Genomic DNA, 20275 nt, shown 5'->3' with positions numbered 1-20275 from the left:
AGACAGAGGCCCTCGCTGGAAATGTGTTTATGTGTTTGTGCATCTCTTTTTATTTCTTCCTTAGAAACAAAAAGTGTCAAGGGAATGAATTGGAGGCATATTTTAGGATGTTAATGTTAGAAGGGAAGCCAAGATTTTTTTGTCCAACTCTCTCATTGTAGATAAGAAAATAGAGACTCAGGGAGGGAAAAGGGCTGGCCTAAGGTCAGAAAGCAAGTGCATGGCAGATGCAGATTTGAACCCAGGCATCCCAATGCCTGGTCCAGTACCCTAGCGCAGCCTGGATGGGGATGGGTGGTGAAATGGATGGGAAGATTTGTCAGTTTGCCCCAGCACATTTACTACCCTTCCCACCACCCCGCTCAGCACATTCAACTGGCCCCTGCCACCAACCGCATCAAAGTACGGACACAACTCATTTTACAGACAGAGGTTCAGGATGTTTTCGGATCTGACATAGCCCAAACCAGGGCAGATGCTGTAGCAAGGGGAGGAAGCTGGGAAAGGTTGAGGAGTCAGAGGGGAGTGGAGGTGGACAGGATCTATGGCTACAGTTTTTCAGCCGCTCAGTCGTGCTGGGCCCTTGATGGCCTGTGGGAGTGGGAGCCTCTCCTAAGCTCCACTGAAGATAAGAGCCCAACCCCAACCCCTCCCCCCACCCCTGCCCCTTCCTTAGTCTCTGGAGCTGGAACAATCAGGCTTGGCCGTGGCAGCTGGTGCTGATGACCATTTCTTGGCAGAGGTGCCCACCAAAGCTGTGGCCCTAGTCCTCGCCACCGCAGAGAGCCAGCAAGGCCTTCAGGAAGTCTCCGGAGGTGTCGCCCTGGCAGAGGCAGAGAGCAGAGTGAGTGAAAACAGTCCTTCCAGCCTCAATGCCCCCTCCTCCCAGCTGCCCATCTGTCTGGACATCTCCCTCGGCTTCTCTCCATGGCCAGCATAACCGCCACATGTAGGCCAGAGGGATCTCCCTGACACATAAATGTGACCACATCCCTTTTGTTTATCCCCAGGAAGATGTGCAAGCTCTCGGCCTGGCTTCAAGGGCCTTTGGGATCTGACCAGTGCAGAGCTCTGTGGCTTCACCTATTCCTTTCCCCCAGGAGCATCTCAGTCCTCTCTCCACCTGCCACTCCCCTGTCTAGCACGCCCCTGTGCACCCCCAATACCGTCTGCCAGCGGGGCCCTCTCCTCTGAGAAGCACCCTGACCTCTTGCCTCGGGAGGCAGAGTGCCTCCCTTGGTTCCTCTGGCACTCTGCTGATACCCTCCACCTTGGCATATCGTGTTAGGTGATTCCTTATTTGAACAAACACTATTGAGCACTAACTGCCAGGCCATTGCTGGGAATGGGTGCAAACACCATCACGCTCACCACACATCACAATGGTCTGGCATACATTCAGACTGGGCAGGCCAAACTTCCTGACCCATATGGTATGGATCTCCTTTCTGAGGGACTCCTATCATTGTTATGAGACATGGTTTTGGGGATTTTGTTTGTTCTGGTATTTTTTGATGTATGATTTTAAAACATAATATAGTATCAAAATGTGCTAACAATTTGCTGACATTCCTACTAAGTCTGTAAGAGACTGCCTGTGAGATGCCCATAGTCTTATTAGCCAAGTAGAACCAAGCATCAAACTTTAAGATCTTGGCTGATCTCAAAGAACAAAAATATAAGCTCCGTATGTCAAAAAAGTCAGACACAGCCAGGTGTGGTGGATCACACCTGTAATCCCAGCACTTTGGGAGGCCGAGGCAGGTGGATCACTTGAGGTCAGGAGCTAGCAACCAGCCTGGCCAACACAGTGAAACTGTCTCTACTAAAAATACAAAAATTAGCTGGGCGTAGTGACATATGCCTGCAGTCCCAGCTACTCAGGAGGCTGAGGCAGGAGAATCGCTTGAACCCAGGAGGCGGAGGTTGCAGTGAGATGAGATGGCACCGCTGCACTCCAGCCTGGGCGACAGAGCAAGACTCCATCTCAAAACAAACAAACAAACAAAAAAACAAAACAAAAAAACAAAAGTCAGACACAAAAGGTCACATATTAGGTGATTCCATTTATATGAAATATTCAGAAAAGGCAAATCTACAGAGACACAGAGTAGCTTGGTGTTTGCCTATGGCTGGGGATGGAACTAGATAAACAGGTATGAGAGAGCTTAGTGGGATGATAGAAGTGTTTGGAAACTGGCTGCATTATGGGGATGGTTGTATAACTCAGTAAATTTCCTAAAAACTGTTGAATTGTATCCTTAAAATAGGTGAATTTTATGATTTGTAAGTTTTTTGTCTGTCTGTTTTTGAGACGGAGTCTTGCTCTGTTGCCCAGGCTGGAGTGCAGTGGCATGATCTCAGCTCACTGCAACCTCTACCTCCTGGGTTCAAGCGATTCTCCTGCCTCAGCCTCCCAAGTAGCTGGGATTACGGGCATTAGCCAACACACCCGGCTAATTTTTGTATTTTTAGTAGAGACAGGGTTTCACTATGTTGGCCAGGCTGGTCTCCAACTCTTGACCTCAAGTGATCCACTCGCCTTGGCCTCCCAACGTGCTGTGACTACAGGTGTGAGCCACCACGCCTACCCATGATATGTAAGTTACACTTCCATAACATTGCTTTAAAAAAAGCAAAAAATGGGCTCTTGTTTTATTTGGAAATCTTTAATTATAAATCTTTGATTCTTCTGGAATTGATTTTGGTATAAACAATGCAATATAGACCCCCTTTCATTTCAATATCCTGGCTGTTCTAAGCAGTAACCCACTAGGAAAAAGTCCATGGGAATGAAGACTCCTAATCTTACATTAGGGATCTGACACTCACCCCCTTCCCACTAACCTCTAGCCCCTCCGCTTACCTCAATGGCTTGGTGGAGAGACTTGTCATATTTCTCAATGAATTCCCGCCGGATGTTGAGCAGGTCAATCTCACTGCGGGAGACCATGATCCTGGTGAGAGTCTTCTCATCTGTGCCAGCACCCTGGTGGAGCCAGGCAGGAGGGAGACACAGGCAGAAGAAGAGACAGAGCCCAGTCAGGCAAGAAACAGTGGTATCCCATCTGCCTGTCTCCCTTGTTCCTTCCAACAACAGGGTGGATGTTCTCCCTCTGTCTTCTGCAAATAGTCCTGACCAAAATCCCCCCGTGCCCAGGACTGGCCAGACTGACATGCAAAAAAAATGTGCATGGGTTGAATAGTGTCCCCTCCAAAATTTGTGTCCACCTGGAACCTCAGAATATGATGTAATCTGGAAATAAGGTCTTTGCACATGTAATGAATTAAGATGAAGGCATACTGAATTAGACTGAAGCCTAAACCAATAACCAATATCTTTATAAGAAGAGGAGGGAGAGCACAGACATACAAACAGCAAAGAGATGAGGTGAGGACAGAGGCAGAGACTGGAGTGATGCATTCACAGCCAGGAAACACCAAGGACTTCTGACAACCACCAGAAGCTAGGAGAGGCAGGGGAAAGTTTCTTCCCCAGAGCCTCCAGGAGGACCCAACCCAGGTGACACCTTGATTTTGGGCTTTTGGCCTCCAGAACTATGAGAGAATAAATTTCTGTTGTCACCCAGTTTGTGGAATTTGTTATACCAGCCCTATGAAATTACCACCAAGCCCAAGGAGTAGGCACAAGGCACGGAATGTGTAGGCAGCCAGAGCTGCCTCTGCCCCCAGGGAGCTACAAGCACCAGCCTAGGAGTCAGAGCTAGGTTCGAGTCCCGGCTCTGCCTCTTAGGAGCTGCGTAAATGTGGGCTACGTTTTACCCTACCTAGGCCTGAGTTTCCTCCTCTATCAAATGAGGATGCTACCACAACTTCACAGGGCTGCCATGAGGGTCAACTGTGGGCAGAGATGAAGCCCTTAGCACAGGCTTGACATACAGTGAGTGCTCAATGAGCGGCTGTCACATTTGGAGACAGCAAGCTGAGAGTGTCAGGCCCCTTCCTACCCTCCTGCCTGCCCAGGCTGTCAGCAGTTGAGACTCCAGTGGCAGAGAGAGTGGTCAGTGTGGCTTGGGCTCTCCCAGAAGGGCAGGCCTAGACTCAGAGGGGAGCGCTTGTGACCTCTGACAACTATTTGTCATAGGAGACCCTGTGTCACCTGATAGGCTGTGAGCTCTGAGAGGGCAGAGACTGTGTCCTACCCAGCCCTGCGCCCCCAGAGCACACTTCTCAACCTTGGCATTTGGGGCTGGATCATTCTTTGTTGCGCAAGCTTATCCTGTGTGCTGAGGCTGTTTAACAGCGTCCCTGTTCTCTCCCCACCAGCATCCCTGTTCTCTCCCCACCAGCATCCCTGTTCTCTCCCCACCAGTATCCCTGTTCTCTCCCCACCAGATGCCGGTAGCAACACCCTCCAAGTTGTGATGACTGAAAATGTGTCTGGATATTGCCAAATATCCTCTGGAGGGGAAGGCGGGGGAAATCACCCCCAATGGGGAAATACCATCCTACAGCCAGACAAGGGCAGATGCTGATAAATGTCAAATGGGAAGAAACAGCTGCCAGGAATCCTGATCTGGGGGACAGTGCACATCTGTTTGTGTGTGTGTGTGTACATAAGTGCTTGAAGGGAAAGGAACGCTAGCACGTTTTCTTACCTTCATGGATTTGTAAAGTTTGTCGGCAAAGAAGAGAGGCTTGTTCTTGACACTTTGAACTGTTAGGAAGAGCAGAGAGATGCGGGGAATGTGGTCAGAGGTTGTGAACCCAGATTCTGGACTGGCCTCCCCCATCACCCCACCTTGTCTACCCTTTCATGGGTCTGTAGATCATCGTCAACCCCAGGGTCATGCTCAGGCAACACCTTCGCTCCCCTTCCCCATGCTTCCTCCTCTGGCTCATCCCTAGGCCTGGCTCTCACTTGGTTGCAACTCTCTTCCTTCTAAGGTGCTTACAGCTGACCAAGGTTAGGAGAGGATTCAAAGGTAATTAATTCCTCATGAACTCAAAGCATAGGGCCTCAAAACTTCTAAATGCGTCGGAATCACCTAAGAAGCTTGTTTAAAACTCAGGGTTTAGGCTCCACCCTGAAGACTCAGATTTTACAAAGATTTTGAGCAGTGGTTCTCAAAGTGTGGTTTCCAGACCAACAACCTTAGCATCGCTTGAAAACTTGGAAGAAAGGCAGATTCTCGCGCATCACCCCAGATATGCTGAATATGAAACTCTGGAGGTGAGTGACCAGCTTGTGGTAGTTTGCCTGGAACATTCCAGGTTTTGTTAGGTTGGTGCCAAAGTAATTCCAATTTTTGCCATCACTTTCAATGGCAAAACTGTAATGACTTTTGCACCAACCTAACAGCACTGAAAGCCTTGTGCGAATCAGGATGGCTGGCCAACCTGCTCTGGTGCAGCCTAATGCTTGAGAGTTACTGATTTAGAGAAATACTGCTCCAAAGAATGGCTGTCCGTTGGTAAAATTTAAGGGACCATGTAAATCCCTGGGGCTGAGTGTTGCCCCAGGGCCTGAACAATCTTGCAGTATTGGCAGCCGCTGCTCCCTACCCTGACCCCAGATAATGCCTGCCTGGTTTCACCAACCCTGCCCTTTCTCAAGGCCTAGGGTTCTCTAGCCCTTCACAGCTGCTTGACTGCAAGGCTCCAGAGCCCATGCACGGGTGTCTCAGACAGCTTAAAAAGGAGAAACCAGACACCAGTACTATAGCTGGAATGACTCTGGATATAACGAGAAGAGATGGCAAGAGGCTGGAGTTGTGTAGTCCAGTGGCAGAGTTAAGCAAGAGACTCCTCTGCAACAGGCTCAGGAATCCCGTGGGAAAGATCACATCACACATCTCCCATCTCCAGCTCCTTACATATCTCCCTACTACCTCCCAAACAAATCCCAAGCTCCTTGGCTTGAACGTCAAAGCTCCTGGCCTCCTTTGCAACTTCATGGCCCTTGCTCCTCCATCCCCAGAACTGCAAATTCCTGTGTCCCTCTGTCCTTCCTGGATAGATGCATTTCCTATCTGCCCTTCACTACACTCTCTCTCTAAATCAAGTCCCATCCTGCAAGGCTGTACTTGATGTCCACGTCCCCAGTCATGACATCACCTCCAGGAAGCCTCCCCTGACTTCAGACCTAGGGCTTTATCAGTCTGGCTAAGCAGCGTGCTGGACAGAAACTTCTCTCCTTTGTAACCAACTCCACAAGCCTTCCTAAGAAATGAGCCTGTCCATCTGTCACAGGGGCCCCCGATGCCTGCCACTAGATGGAGAGGTGTGAAATGGTGTTGTGGTGTGTGTTTGCATGTGTAGACCTGTTCAAGGTGGGAGGAGAAAGGAAAGAGGGAAATACACGAGGAGGGTAGGAAACTCAAAGTGTCTCCAAAGGCTACAGAACATGAGCTTAGGACGTAGGCAGCCTGTGGTTTGAGTCCTGGTTCTACTACTATAAACCTCTCTGAATGCAGTGTCCTCTTTGTAAAATAAGCTGGTAAGAGCACCTGGTGAGAATGCAACTAAACCTGTGTGCAGCTAACTTTGCACAGGACTTGGTGTGAAACAACAATAAAAACGAACCCTTGCCCAGTGAGTATTACATGCCAACAGGCACCGTTCCAAGTGCTTTACGTATAATTAGCTAATTTCAGCCTTACAAAATCCACCCTATGGGCTGGGCACTATTGTTATCTCCACTTTACAAAGGAGGAAATTGAGACACAGAAGTTTCGTGACCTGCCCAAGGATACACAGTGAGGAAGTGGCAGAGCAGAGATTCAACCTGGAGTCCATGCTTTTACCCACTGGGCTATCCCACCTCCTAGATATTGGTCCTGGGTGGTAAAGGCCCATCACATGCTAAACAACCCCCCTACCACCATCTCTACTTCACCCAATCTAACACACCTTTCCCCCACATTTTAGTGTCTCTGAAATCAAGATGTGTTTTATAATTGATAGCAATTATGTGAAAATCTTCCCGACACCTCTTGGTAAGATTTTTAAAAAGTGCATTGATGCAATGCGTTTTACAGTAAATGAAACAAGATACCACTAATGATGAATACTAACGAGAATAACTTCAGCCCCAACCCATATCCACTCATCCATATTTATACACGGTGAAATTAAGATCCAAAAGGAAAAAACCTTTTCAAAGTCAAGAGCTCAAATTATATAAGTGTAACCAAAAAGCCAGGTACTGAGAGGAGACGAGGGTGTGTGTGTGTGTGTCGTCTGCATCTAACGTGTATGTGTCTTGTATGTGTGTGCATATGTGGTGTGTGTATGTGGTGTGCATGGGTCATGTGTGCATAGTGTGTGAGCGGTGTGTGTGTGCAGGTGTAGTGTCTTGTGGGGGCGTAGCATGTATGTGCATGTATAACGTGTTCTGTGTGTGAAGTATGTGTGTATGTAATGTGTGTATGTGTGGTATGCACCTGTCACATGCATATGTAACGTGTTTTATGTATAAGTCACGTGAGAATGTGTGTATGCTCAATATGTGTCTTGTACATGTTAAGTGTGTGTGTCAAGTGTGTGTATGGTGTGTGTACACACCCTAGTTGTGCAGGACAGCGTGCCCCCTCCCCCGCCTGCCCCAGTCTTCCTGGTCCTTCCCCAGCGACAGCTATTTTCTCACCCTCTCCTGCAGCCTGGAACAGACCTCATGACACTCCTGCACAATCACACATTTGGCAGCGTCCCTGGAGGTGAACTGTGGCAGTGTTTACTTTCCAGTACTAGCTTCGGAGGCTGCCAAGGTTCTATTCTTCCAGAGAATCTGGGCAAGTCCCCAGTGCCCCCAGCCCTTCCCTTAGTCCCTGCCAGTTACCAATGGCCACGAATGCGTCCCTGACATCCCCAGACATTTCCTTCTTGATGGTGTGCTCCACGTCATAGTTGGTCATCTTGATGAACTCCTGGAAGACTGGCCACAAGAGAAGCCCCAGAGGTGGGGGTGAGCTTCAGTGCAGGAGGGGGAGGCCCCTCCTCACCCCACCCAGTGCCTCCCACAGGCTGTGCCTGAGAAAGTGGAAGGGCAGCAGATATGGCCACAGCCCAGGCCTAAATGCACTGGGCAAGATCATCCTGATAGAGAAGCTCTGACATCAAGGCTGCTGTGGGCTCAGAGCCAAATCTGTCCCAAGTCAGTCCCCGTGCCTGGCCAATGGCCTCAGAACCTCGGCCAAGTTCTGGCAACCCAGGCTGGGGTAGTAAAAGGAGCATGGGTCCTAGTCATGGTTCTGCCCCAGCTCACTGAGGGACCTTGGGTGAATCCTCTCCTTTCTGGGCCTCCTCTTCCTCCCATGTCCGGTTGGGATAAAGACACATCGATAACACTCAGGAAACACTCACTGAGTCAGGCATTGCGCCAGTGCTTTATGTGTGTTGTGTTTTTTGTATCTTTACAACAGTCACGTAAGGTAGAACTAAAACCCTGATTCCTACGTAAGGGAGCTCAGGCGCAGAGATTCGGTAACTTGCCTAAGGTCACATGGCTATTAAGTGGGTATTCAAATCAAGGCGGTCCAGTGCCCAAGTCCATTCTTTTAGCCACTATGCTAAAGCACCTTAAATACTGCGAAGTGCCAGACAAATGCATGTTAAAATGTAAATGTCTCAGTGCAGGACACTTCATGATCACTGAGCACCAGGGTCACTGCATACAGGTGTGCCCTGTGCATGTGGTAGTCTGTGGTTCAAAGATGTCTATGTGGGTCTTGTGCTGCTACCACCTCTCACTGCCTTGCTCCTGGCAGGCATCGCCAGTGAATCATGACGCGGGGTCCCAGAATCCTTCTCAACCCAGCATTCTAGGCAGCCGCTACCAATCTGTCAGAGTTGGCCTTTGAGGTGAAATCCAGTTGCTATCCCTAATCCCTGCCATCACACCTGCTTCCTTAAGGAGGATAAGGAAGGTGAGGTATAAGCAGTAGAGCCAGGACTAGAATCCAGGGCTCCAGAGTCACCGTCACCCGTGATACACTACTGCTGGGTTAAGGAGGGGGTGGGTGGGCAACTGGCTCCTCTTGTCACAGAGAGATGAGAGGCTCTCATCAGCTTCTGGGATCTTCCTGCTGAGCTGGGAAGGGAGGAGGTCAGGCCTCACCTCTCCGGAGGTGCGGATAGCTCCGGGTACACAGGATCGTCATGAAACGTGTCTCCAAGGAAGTTTTGTCTCCGCTGGGTGTGTCTGCTATTTCCTGCAGAGCCCGGGTTGGAGCAAGGATTTGGGAGGGGAGACATGAGAAAGCCTTGGTTATTATTCACTTTCATGTCTTTGCCTGGGCTGAGGGCAGTCAGAAGCTGGGCTCACACAGCCATCCAAGGGGGCTGAGACTGGTCCCCTCTTCCTTCCTCAAGCACAATGGCTTCTACATTCCCCTCTCCAGTTCACAAGGACCCTGTGATCTGACACAGATGGGCTTAGCACTGGGAACTTCCATCCTAGCCTCGGGGCCATGGGACCGGGGCTCCTGGGAGGACCCGCACAGGCCCTGGGCATAGCAACTGGGAGTTCCCCTTCCATCCCTCAACCTTTCTGCAAGGCCCTCTGGGAAGTGTGTATGGGGTCATATGCAGGGAAGATGGCCTGGCCAGTGTTTCCCCAAGCGGCGTCAAGGGCAAACATACCCGATCACACTGCATATTAGTGTTTCCACGTTGTCTTCTAGCCAGCTACTAGTTCTATTTATACTGATACTAAATTCCCCTTAACTCATTTTGGGTTTAAAAGTGAGTCGATTTAAAGATCAGTATTAACAGCTGGTGGTTACATAGTACAAATCATGCCGGAGATGATTAGCTGAAGTTTGGGAAACACTTGCCTGGCCTATCTTTTACCAAGCAGGGTCCTTAAGGCGCCCTGAAGGGGAGAGAGAGAAGCCGCATAGCAAGCTCCCAAATCACTGCTTGATACTGCCCCGCTCCGCCCAGTAAAGGTGGACTTTACTCAGAGGCCGTTAAAACCCAAATGAAGAACAGGACACTCACCAAGATCTCAGCAGCCACCTGAGAGCAGGGAGGGGAGAGAGGAGGGAGAGAAGGGAGGCAAGAGTCAGAGGAGGCCAGGGAGGCTGGTGCTGGGGCCCTGGGGTGCAGAGTGAGGGGCCTGGCTGGAAGTGGGATATGTCCCAAGATACTGGAGAGAACCCGGGATGCGATGGGAAGTGGGGCAGGGACAACAGAAAAATACCTTCCTATGACCTTTTGGGCTGGAGCTCAGAATGGGGAAAGGCCTGGCAATAACTAAAAACGTGTTCACCTGACGGATAAGAGAAAGACACAGAAACGGGGAACACTCTGCTCTTCACACCCCAAAACCTAGAGCAGATTCCAGGCCTCGGTTTCTTTGTCTGAAAGTGGAAAGAAATAATTGCTGCCACTTCCTTACAGAACCACTGAGATGTAAATGTGAGCAGTGCAAAGTTCTCCGCACCCTTTAGCATATTCAGAGTTCCAAGGCAAGAGACATGTAATTTTAGCTTTCGTGTTAAAGACAGGAAAGACCAGACAGCTGAGGCCTTGAGGGGAGCTGACCTGTCTGGGGGCACACAGCAAACAGTGATGGGAAAGTCATTTTACAAGGGTTACTTTTAATCACTGCACTATGCAGAGCACAGAATTCTGTGGTTAGGACACAATTTTGTTAGGCAAATAGCTGTGACTTTGAGAGCCTGGGAACAAAATACCCAGGCTCGTGTACCTAGGCTGAGTATTGCTTTCGCCTTTCCCCCAGAAACTCTGCTGACTTTATTCTATTGGATAGACTGAACTCTTTATAATTCACAACAGCCTATGCTCTGGAAACCTTCCTCTTGTTTTCATTGCATAATTGGCAATGTCCATTAAAGATTAAAAGGCCTATGACATTTGATCAAGCAATTATATTGCTAGGAATTTGCCCTACAGATATACTGGCAAAAGTCTTCCACGATAGAATACAAGACTATTCACTGCAGCATTCTTTCTTCTTTTTGGAGACAGGGTCTCGCTCTATTGCCCAGGCTGGAGTATAGTGGCACAATCACAGCTCACTGCAACCTTAACCTCCTAGGCTCAAGTGATTCTCCTGCCTCAGCCTCATGAGTAGCTGGGACTACAGGTGTGTGCCACCACACCCAGCTAATTTTTTTATTTTTTGTAGAGAAGGGGTCTCACTTTGTTGTCCAGTCTAGCCTCAAGTGATCCTCCTGCGTTGGTCTCCCAAAGTGGAGATCATAGGCATGAGACACCGCACCTGGCCCATGGCAGCATCTTTCTCTTCTCTTCTCTCCCCTTCCTTCCTTTCTTTCTCCCTCCCTCCCTTCCTTCCCATGGCAGCATCTTTCTTTCCTTCCTTCTCCTTCCTTCCATTCTTTCCCTCTTCCTCTCTCTCTCTCTTTCTTTTGTCTCACTCTGTTGCCCAGACTGGAGTGCAGTGGCACGATCTCAGCTCACTGTAACCTCCACCTCCCAGGTTCAAGCGATTCTCCTGCCTCAGCCTGTAGCTGGGATTACAGGCATGTGCCACCAAGCCCAGTTAATTTTTTTTTGTATTTTTAGTAGAGATGGGGTTTCACAATGCTGACCAGGCTGGTCTCCAACTCCTGACCTTAGGTGGTCCACCCGCCTCTGCCTCCCAAAGTGCTGGGATTACAGGCTTGAGCCACCACGCCCGGTCAGCATTTTTCATAACAGAGAAAAACTGTAAACCATCCTGAGATTGACTTGTTAAACAGGCTATGGATTATCCAATCAATGGAAACAATCCATGCAATTCTTACAAAGGATGAGATTAATCTACAATGCTGATAACAAGAGTTTCCATTTAAATTAAGTAAAGAAGTATAGCATATTTTTGTGTAAAATAGTATTTCTTTCATCTAGATTCAAAAATAAATAAATAAATAAACACTCACTTTCTCATACTTCCTGGGAAGTACTTAAGAAACTGTCAAGACACCTTTGAGGAGAGGTACTATGCAGGAAAGCTTTTGCATTTCTTTTTATTCTTCCTGAAGTTTTATTTTTTAAATATGCAAAAATATTTCATTTGAAATTTAAATCTTAAATAAGACTTATCAAGGCTACTAGGATTATAGGCTGTTTCTGGTTTTTTAAATATTTTTCTGTATTAAAAACAACCTACACCAGGCACAGTAGCTCACACCTGTTATCCCAGGACTTTGGGAGGCCCAGGTGGGAGGATCACTTGAGCCTATGAGTTTGAGACCAGCCTGGACAACATGGAGAAACCCTGCTCTACCAAAAACTTAGCTGAGCATGGTGGCTCATGCCTGTAATCCCAGCTATTTGGGGCGCTGAGGTGGGAGGATTGCTTGAGCCTAGAAGTCGGAGGTTGCAGTGAGCCAAGATTGCACCACTGCACTCCAACCTGTGTGACAGTGTGAGAACCTGTCACCCCGTTATGTCTCAAACATCACAAAACAAAAACCTAGTTGAACCCCGAGGACATCATACTAGGTAAAGGAAACCAGTCATAAAAGCATAAATACTGTATAATTCCACTTACATGAAGTCCCTAGAGTGGTCAAATTCACAGACATAGAAAGAATGGTGGTTACCAGGGGCTGGGGGAAGGGAGAATGGGAAGTGACTGTTGAATGGGTCCAGAGTTTTGGTTTTGCACGATGAAAACAGTTTTCGAGATGGCTGGTGGTGATGGCTGCCCACCATGTGAATGTACTTAATGCCACTGAACTGTATACTTTAAAATGATTGGCTAGGCATGATGACTCATGCCTGTAATCCCAGCACTTTGGGAGGCTGAGGCAGGTGGATCACCTGAGGTCAGGAGTTTGAGACCAGTCTGGCCAACATGGTAAAACCCTGTCTCTACTAAAACTACAAAAAAATTAGCCGGGTGTGGTCGTGGGTGCCTGTAATCCCAGCTACTCAGGAGGGTAAGGCAGGAGAATCACTTGAACCCGGGAGGTGGAGGTTGTAGTGAGCCAAATTGCGACATTGCACTCCAGCCTAGGCAACAAGAGGAAAACTCCATCTCCAAAAACAAATAAATAAAATTATTAATATGATAAAGTTTATATGTATTTTATCAAAAATTTGTAAAAACTTACGCTAAATAAAACTGTATCATTTTTAAGAAGAAAGGGAGAGGGACATGTTTTAAAGATTTAACAGAAAAGACTCAAAAGTCCCAATCCTTCTCACTTACGCAGGTCAGAGAACCCTAGACATATTAGGTTTTTCAAAGCATCTTTAAGATAATAATATCTGTAATGTAAAAAAAAAAAAAGTGGTGGGGCACTAAATTAATATTCACCACAAAAGCTTGTTCTTATTAGCCTAGCTACTTCATGCAAAAATTAATCTGGACAGTTCCTCAAATGGTTAAACTTAGAGTTCTCATATGACCCAGCAATTCTATCTAAGAGAAATGAAAACATATGTGCACACAAAAACTCTACACAAACTTGTACACAAATGTTTAGAGCAGCATTAGTCATGATAGCCAAAAGGTGGAAATAACCCAAATGTCCAACAGCTGATGAATGGATAATGGAATACTATTTGGCAATGAAAAGGGAGTCCCAACATGCTACAACACGGGTGACCCTTGAAAACACTGTTAAGTGTTTAACACAATGTTTAAATTAGTGTTTTCTTAGGTGAAGAAGCCCATCCAAAAGGCCACGTATTATATCGCTGTATTTACATGAGATGTTCGGAAGAGGCACATCTGGAGACACAGAAAGTAGATTAGCAGTTGCTTAGGGCTGGGGGGTTAGGAGGACATAAGGAGTGACAGATAATGTGTATGGAGTTTCTTTTGGGGGTGATGAAATGTTCTAAAATTGATTGTGGTGATGGTTACATTAAGTCTGTGAAGATACTAAAAACCACTGAGTTGCACACTTTAAATGGGTCAATAGTATGGTAGATGAATTCTATTTCAATATTTTAAATGGTTCAATAGTACGGTAGATGAATTCTATTTCAATAAAGCTGGTCAATAGTATGGCAGACGAATTCTATTTCAATAAAGCTGGTCAATAGTATGGTAGATGAATTCTATTTCAATAAAGCTGGTGAATAGTATGGCAGACGAATTCTATTTCAATAAAGCTAGTCAATAGTATGGTAGATGAATTCTATTTCAATAAAGCTGGTTAATAGTATGGTAGGTGAATTCTATTTCAATAAAGCTGGTCAATAATATGGTAGATTAATTCTATTTCAAGAAAGCTGTTATATTTTTAAAAGTCTGGTCTGAGCACGGTGGCTCACACCTGTAATCCTAGCACTTTGGGAGGCTGAGGCAGGTGGATCACTTGAAGTCAGGAGTTCGAGACCAGCCTGGCCAATATGGTGAAACCCTGTCTCTACTAAAAATACAAAAAAATTAGCTGGGCATGGTGGTGGGCACCTGTAATCCCAGCTACTTGGGAGGCTGAGCCTGGATAATTGCTTGAACCCAGGAGGCAGAGGTAGGAGTGAGCCGAGATTGTACCACTGCACTCCAGCCTGGGTGACAGAGTGAGACTCCATCAAAAAAAAAAAAAAAAAAAAGGTCTGAGTATTGATTATCTAAAAACTACCACAATCCTTCATTTCATGGTGGGTCTATAATAATTAGTTATTTATAATTTATTGCTCAAATTGGACGACAGAGTGAAAGGGGAAGCTATTAACAATTACTGTGGGGCCACAGGTGGAAACTGGACATATGTTCAACTGGTTAATAACAAACCCAGACTTCTAAGAGCTTGAGGGTGTTCTAGACATCCAGAGTGAGAGGCCGCCAGGGAGGCAGTGTAAAACAGGCAAATTCAAACTGCCAAGTACTCATGTGCAATATCTAAGGGGGAGCTTGACTGGCCCTATCAAATGCCCTTAATTTTTATATACATTTTGCTCCCACATTTCCATTTCATCTCTGGAAATTCATTCTAAGGAATAATTCATGAATGTGATAAAAGAGTTTGCTACTAGGAAGAAACCTGGTTAAATAACATGATAGATTCAGATACGAACAGTATACAGCCATTAAATGATATTGTTGATTAAAAAGTGCAACAATATTCACATGGTATTAATTTTTAACTATCAGAAATAAAGAATCCACTTTTACATACACATAGAGAAACAACTAGAATAATGTATACTACAATACTGACAATGGTTATTACTATTAGGTTATGGAGTCTTTTTTGGCTTCTCTTTATTTTCTAGTTTCTATAAAAGAATGTACTGCTAGTTATAAGAAAATGAGCTGGGGTCTAGCATCCTAAATCTGGAGAAGTAGCCGAGTTGGGCAGGGATCTGGCTCAAGGGTCCCTTAGCTATTTCCACCCGGGTTCTCTCTCTCCACTTCTCTCCTTTTGCGAAGCAGCTATCAGCAAGGCCCACCACTGCCCCCTGCTAGCGGCGATTGGAAGCACAGCCTCATTGGCAAACCAGGCACAGGCAGAAACATTCCTGGGAAGATCAATTTAGGGTTGGAGGATAGATTTGGGGTGAGAGCTGAGATTTAAAAAAAAAACTCTCAGCAGCACACAAGGCTGTTCACAGTAATAATAAACATCCGTTGAATGAGTGAATGAAATGTGGCCTCAGCAAGTCACCCTAGTGTCTGGCTGGGTTCTCAACCTAGCCCCCATCCATGTGCCCACAATGTAGCTGAAATACCATACATTTAAGTGTAACCATGCAGCTTTTGACAACTATATTCCAAAGTAAGGGTTGGACAACTGGACAACAACAGCTACTTGATGTGGAAGCTGCAGGGGACCTTAACCGTACTGGGTCTTGGAGGATATTACCGTAAATGGAATTAAGCATAGACTCTGGAGTCAGGCAAGCCTGAGTTCAGATCAAACCACCACCACTTAGAAACTGTATCCTTGAATAGGTTAGTAAAAAGGGGGAACATAAAAACGTATAGAATAATCTTGGCATCATAGTATGCATTCTAATAATTATAATTACAGTTCTGTAACTGTCAGGTTCCAGTTCAGATGCTGTTGTAATATATACCACACTTCTGTTATGGGACCTGGGAACACAAAAGTTGGTCCCCTCTCAATCCATCGGTGCCCTTTTTAACTCACCAACTATAAAATATGGGGGCTGGATTCACAGTCTGTGGTGTCTGTTCCCCCACATCTCTGGACACAGCTTTTGGGGGCGGGAGGATGAGGCAGGCAGAAGAGATGGAGACATGGACCTGGGTCAAGCTACTGGGTGCTGGGATCAAGGTGCAGGTCAGTGGGAGACAATGCACTGGCCTCAGTAGGGACTGCCCAGCCACAGGAACCCTCAGGGAAAATGAATTTGGGGTTGTCCAACCTCCGTAAGAAGCCATTTCCAAACCTCAAGCTCACTAGGCTAAGGAGCAGGGCAGAAGCAGAGCAGCCAAGAGACTCCTAGAGAACCCTTTTCCCTGCTATTCATTCAACAAATATTTATTGAGTACTGATCATGTGTTACTTTGAATATATTAGTGAACAAAATGAAGAGTCCAGCCCTTGAGGAACTTACTTTCTAGGCTTGTCCCAGGACACTCCCTCCAATCTCAGTCCCATTTTACAGATAATAAACCAAGACCTTTAGCCCCTTTCTCAGCAAGTTCCCAGACCAGCTCTCTAGGGGTCAATTCTACTGGGGCCACTGACTTGTTGTGTGACTTTCAGAAGTCATTTGCCCTTTCTGGACCTCCATTTTCCCACTGTAACATCAGGGCTTTGACCTGGGTGATCTGCAGGTCCCTGCCCGCTCTGAAGGTCCTGCTATTCCCCTAGGAAATGTCAGTAATACCAGCACCACACTCCTAAACCTCATTTCTGCAGTCTAAGCATCAGCCAATCAAACCAACCATGCCCCTGCCAGGAGCCTTCACTCGCAGACAAGGCCTGGTGTAGACACGCATAAGCTGGACCTACTTCTCAGGGACACCCAGCAGAGGTGACTGGGGTGGGCTGGGGGTCTTACCTGGGCATCTTCCCGTGCCTGGTCCAGGTTTTCTCCTCCCTCCTCACGATTTCCCTGCAGCAGGAGCAGCAAGAAAGGTCAGTCCCCAAGCATCGACCCATCTCCATCTCTGCACCACCACACACCCTGCTCATTTTCACCTTTCTGAATGCTCTTCCTCATCAGTTACACAGGGATGAAAATCCTGCCTCCATAAGTAGGCTGTTGGGGTCACTAACTGAGAACGTGTGCAAGGCACTCAGCACCAATGCCTGACACACAGAAAGCTCTCAGTAACCGTCAACCAGGGCCTGCCATTTTTGTTATGGGAATTCAAGAGATGGTGACAGAAGCTCCCAGGTAACAACACAGGAGAGGGTCACCCACATGGCTTTGTTGTGTGAGCTGGGGGCCCAAAAAGCCAGGCCAAGGGCCACCAGGAAGGACTGTCTGGAGAAGGTGGCACCACACCAGCTCTGACAAGTGAACACCAGTGATGGCTGGTGGGACTCTAAGGAGGCAAGTGGGGAGACAAACCCTCTCCATCAGGAGTGCACTTCTAACTCCCCTGTACCCTACACTCAGTGAACCTTCCCTTCCTCCCAGGCCTCCAGATGGGCAAGCAGACCTGAGGCCCATGAATTCACTCACCGTGGCCAGAGAAATGAGGATTCTCCTGAAGTGGCCAGATGTGTCTGAGCTCAGAGCATCCTCCAGGGACTTGTGATAGTCTGAGACAGAGAAAGGGTGTGGGTAGCTGCTGGCCAAGAAGGATTTCATTGTGGGGAGGGAGGTCCAGGAAATTCAGGCTTGAGCCAGGGGGAGGTGGGAATGAAAGGGTTTGTAACTGGCTCAGGGGGGCATCCAGTCATCCTCCTGCTGATTTTGTAAGACAATGGGCATTCTCATCAACCCATCACCTCCCCTCCATCCCCTTGGCGCTGTGCCACTTGAGGTCCCATTGCATCTCGCCTTTAATATTTAACAGCCTCTTAAGTCACCTTCCTGTTGTCATTCTCTCTTCTATCTTCCCTCCTGCATGGCAGTTGCTAAACCCAAAAGCAGAGCTCTGACTATGTCACTCATGTACTCAAAAATTCTACCATTTTAAAGCTGCTTATAAGATAAAAAATTTAAACTCTTTTTTAAATGGTTTTTTTTTTTTTGAGACAGGGTCTCACTCTGTCACCCAGGCTGGAGTGCGGTTGGTATGATCAAGGCTCACTACAGCCTCGACCTCCTTGGGCTCAGGTGATCCTCCCACCTCAGTCTCCTGAATAGCTGGGACTATAGGCACATGCCGCCACACTTAGCTAACTTTTTTTTTTTTTTGAGGCGGAGTCTCGTTCTGTCACCCATGTTGGAGTGCAGTGGCATGATCTTGGCTCACTGCAACCTCTGCTTCCCAGGTTCAAGTGATCCTCCTGCCTCAGTCTCCTGAGTAGCTGGGGCTACAGGCACATGCCACCACGCCTGGCTAATTTTTGCATTTTTAGTAGAGATTGGGTCTCACCATGTTAGCCAAGTTGGTCTCGAACTCCTGACCTCAAGTGATACACCCACCCTGGCCTCCCAAAGTGCTGGGATTAACAGAGTGAGCCACTGCGCCCAGCCAATTTTTATATTTTTTGTAGAGATGGGGTTTTGCCTTGTTGCCCAGGCTGGTCTCGAACTCCTGGGCTCAAGCTATCCACCTGCCTCAGACTCCCAAAGTGCTGGGATTACAGGTGTAAGCCACTGCACCTAGCCAATTTAAACATTTTTGACTGGTACTCAAGATTCTTCAGAATGAAAATATGGGGCCACTTGCTTAAAAATTAAGAATTTTTGGGCCGGGCACAGTGGCTCAAGCCTGTAATCCCAGCACTTTGGGAGGCCGAGACGGGTGGATCACGAGGTCAGGAGATCGAGACCATCCTGGCGAACACGGTGAAACCCCGTCTCTACTAAAAAAATACAAAAAACTAGCCAGGCGAGGTGGCGGGCGCCTGTAATCCCAGTTACTCGGGAGGCTGAGGCAGGAGAATGGTGTAAACCCGGGAGGCAGAGGTTGCAGTGAGCTGAGATCAGGCCACTGCACTCCAGCCTGGGCGACAGAGCGAGACTCCATCTCAAAAAAAAAAAAAAAAAAAGAATTTCTGGACAGTGAGAGCATAGCATACAACCAAGTGTGGGGCCCTTCTGGCTGTGGGGCCATGTAGAACTGCATGGACTACACACCCCTAAAGTTGCCCTCCCTCTCTGGAATGTTCTCTCCTCCCACTTCCAGCCAAGCCTTCTTATACCTCCAGGCCTTTGTCCTTCCAGGGCACCTGTCTTTCCCTAGACACAGGAATGGGCACACCCAAGGGGCTTATCAAATCCTCAAGGACTCAGGGAAAGGAGATAGGCCAGAGTCCTGGGCAGAGCTGGGGTTGGAAGCTGGGGGGCCTGGGTCTTCTCCTCCCAGCATCTGGGCCCAGGCCTCCCAAACTCACCCTCCTTATAGGCCTCATTGATGGCCCGAATTTCAGCATTGGTCCGAGTGGCCAGGATTTCAATAAGAGCTTTTTCATCTGTGCCAGCTCCCTGGAATGTCAAGACAAAGATGATCTCAGCCATAGTTCCGACCACCTGTGCATGGGGCCCGGATGGCTAAAGCTCAGGCCAAGCCTTCCTGGATTTTCTCCTCACCTCCAGACATGGCCCCCAGGCCCGAGACCGTGGCACAACCAAGGCTGACTGTGCCAGCCTGTCAAGATTCCCAGAACCTCCCATGGGAACTGCTTTGCCTTCCAGCCCCCCAAAAAGAAAAGGTATATAGGCATGTGTGTATAACACCACATACACACATGAACGTCTGAATGGAAATATCCACATGTAAGTATCTGAAGAGAACAAAAGGACACGCACATGCCTCACGGTGTTAACTAGTGGTGTGGTCTCTGCTTGAGTGAAGGATCACAGACGATTGCTATTTTCTTCTTTTTTACTCTATATTTCTTCAGGTCTTCACAGTGGACATGTATTATTTTGTTAGAAGAAAAAAAGTTTTGTGCTTAAGATAAAATTCTACATTATTTTTTCTTTTGAGACAGAGTCTTGCTCTGTTGCCCAGGCTGGAGTGCAGTGGCATGATTACTGCAGCCTCAACCTCCCAGACTCAGGGATCCTCCTACTTCAGCCTCCCAAGTAGCTGGGGCCACAGAAGCATGCCACCATGCTTGGCTAATTTTTATATTTTTTTGTAGAGATAGGGCTTCACCATATTGCCCAGCCTGGTCTGGAACTCCTGGACTCAAGCCCAAAGTTTTAAGAATACAGGCATGAGCCACCATGGCTGGCTTACATGTTTATTCTTGGATTTGAGGAGTGATTTGTGAATGGAGACATT

The 20275-nt window shown here is 47.5% G+C and overlaps 1 protein-coding gene across 2 annotated transcripts in view; it reads right to left on the bottom strand.

Moving 5' to 3' along the window:
* Positions 1-415: 415 nt before the first annotated feature.
* ANXA6 (annexin A6) overlaps positions 416-20275 on the bottom strand; it is a 58247-nt gene continuing 38387 nt past the window's right edge. The window contains exons 18-26 of one of the 2 annotated variants that reach the window (XM_010373678.2): positions 19380-19470; positions 17554-17633; positions 16924-16977; positions 9964-9981; positions 9080-9173; positions 7802-7897; positions 4620-4678; positions 2867-2989; positions 416-823 (exon numbers count right to left, since the gene is read on the bottom strand). In XM_010373678.2, the coding sequence (XP_010371980.1) occupies positions 764-823; positions 2867-2989; positions 4620-4678; positions 7802-7897; positions 9080-9173; positions 9964-9981; positions 16924-16977; positions 17554-17633; positions 19380-19470 (675 nt within the window). In that variant the 3' untranslated portion in view covers positions 416-763. The remainder of the gene's footprint in view (positions 824-2866; positions 2990-4619; positions 4679-7801; positions 7898-9079; positions 9174-9963; positions 9982-16923; positions 16978-17553; positions 17634-19379; positions 19471-20275) is intronic. The other variant, XM_010373679.2, reaches the window with a different exon arrangement.

This window comes from Rhinopithecus roxellana, chromosome 3 (assembly GCF_007565055.1).
Source record: "Rhinopithecus roxellana isolate Shanxi Qingling chromosome 3, ASM756505v1, whole genome shotgun sequence".
NCBI lineage: Eukaryota > Metazoa > Chordata > Mammalia > Primates > Cercopithecidae > Rhinopithecus > Rhinopithecus roxellana.
Note: the sequence above shows the minus strand (reverse complement) of the source record. Positions and strands in the feature narration are given on the sequence as shown.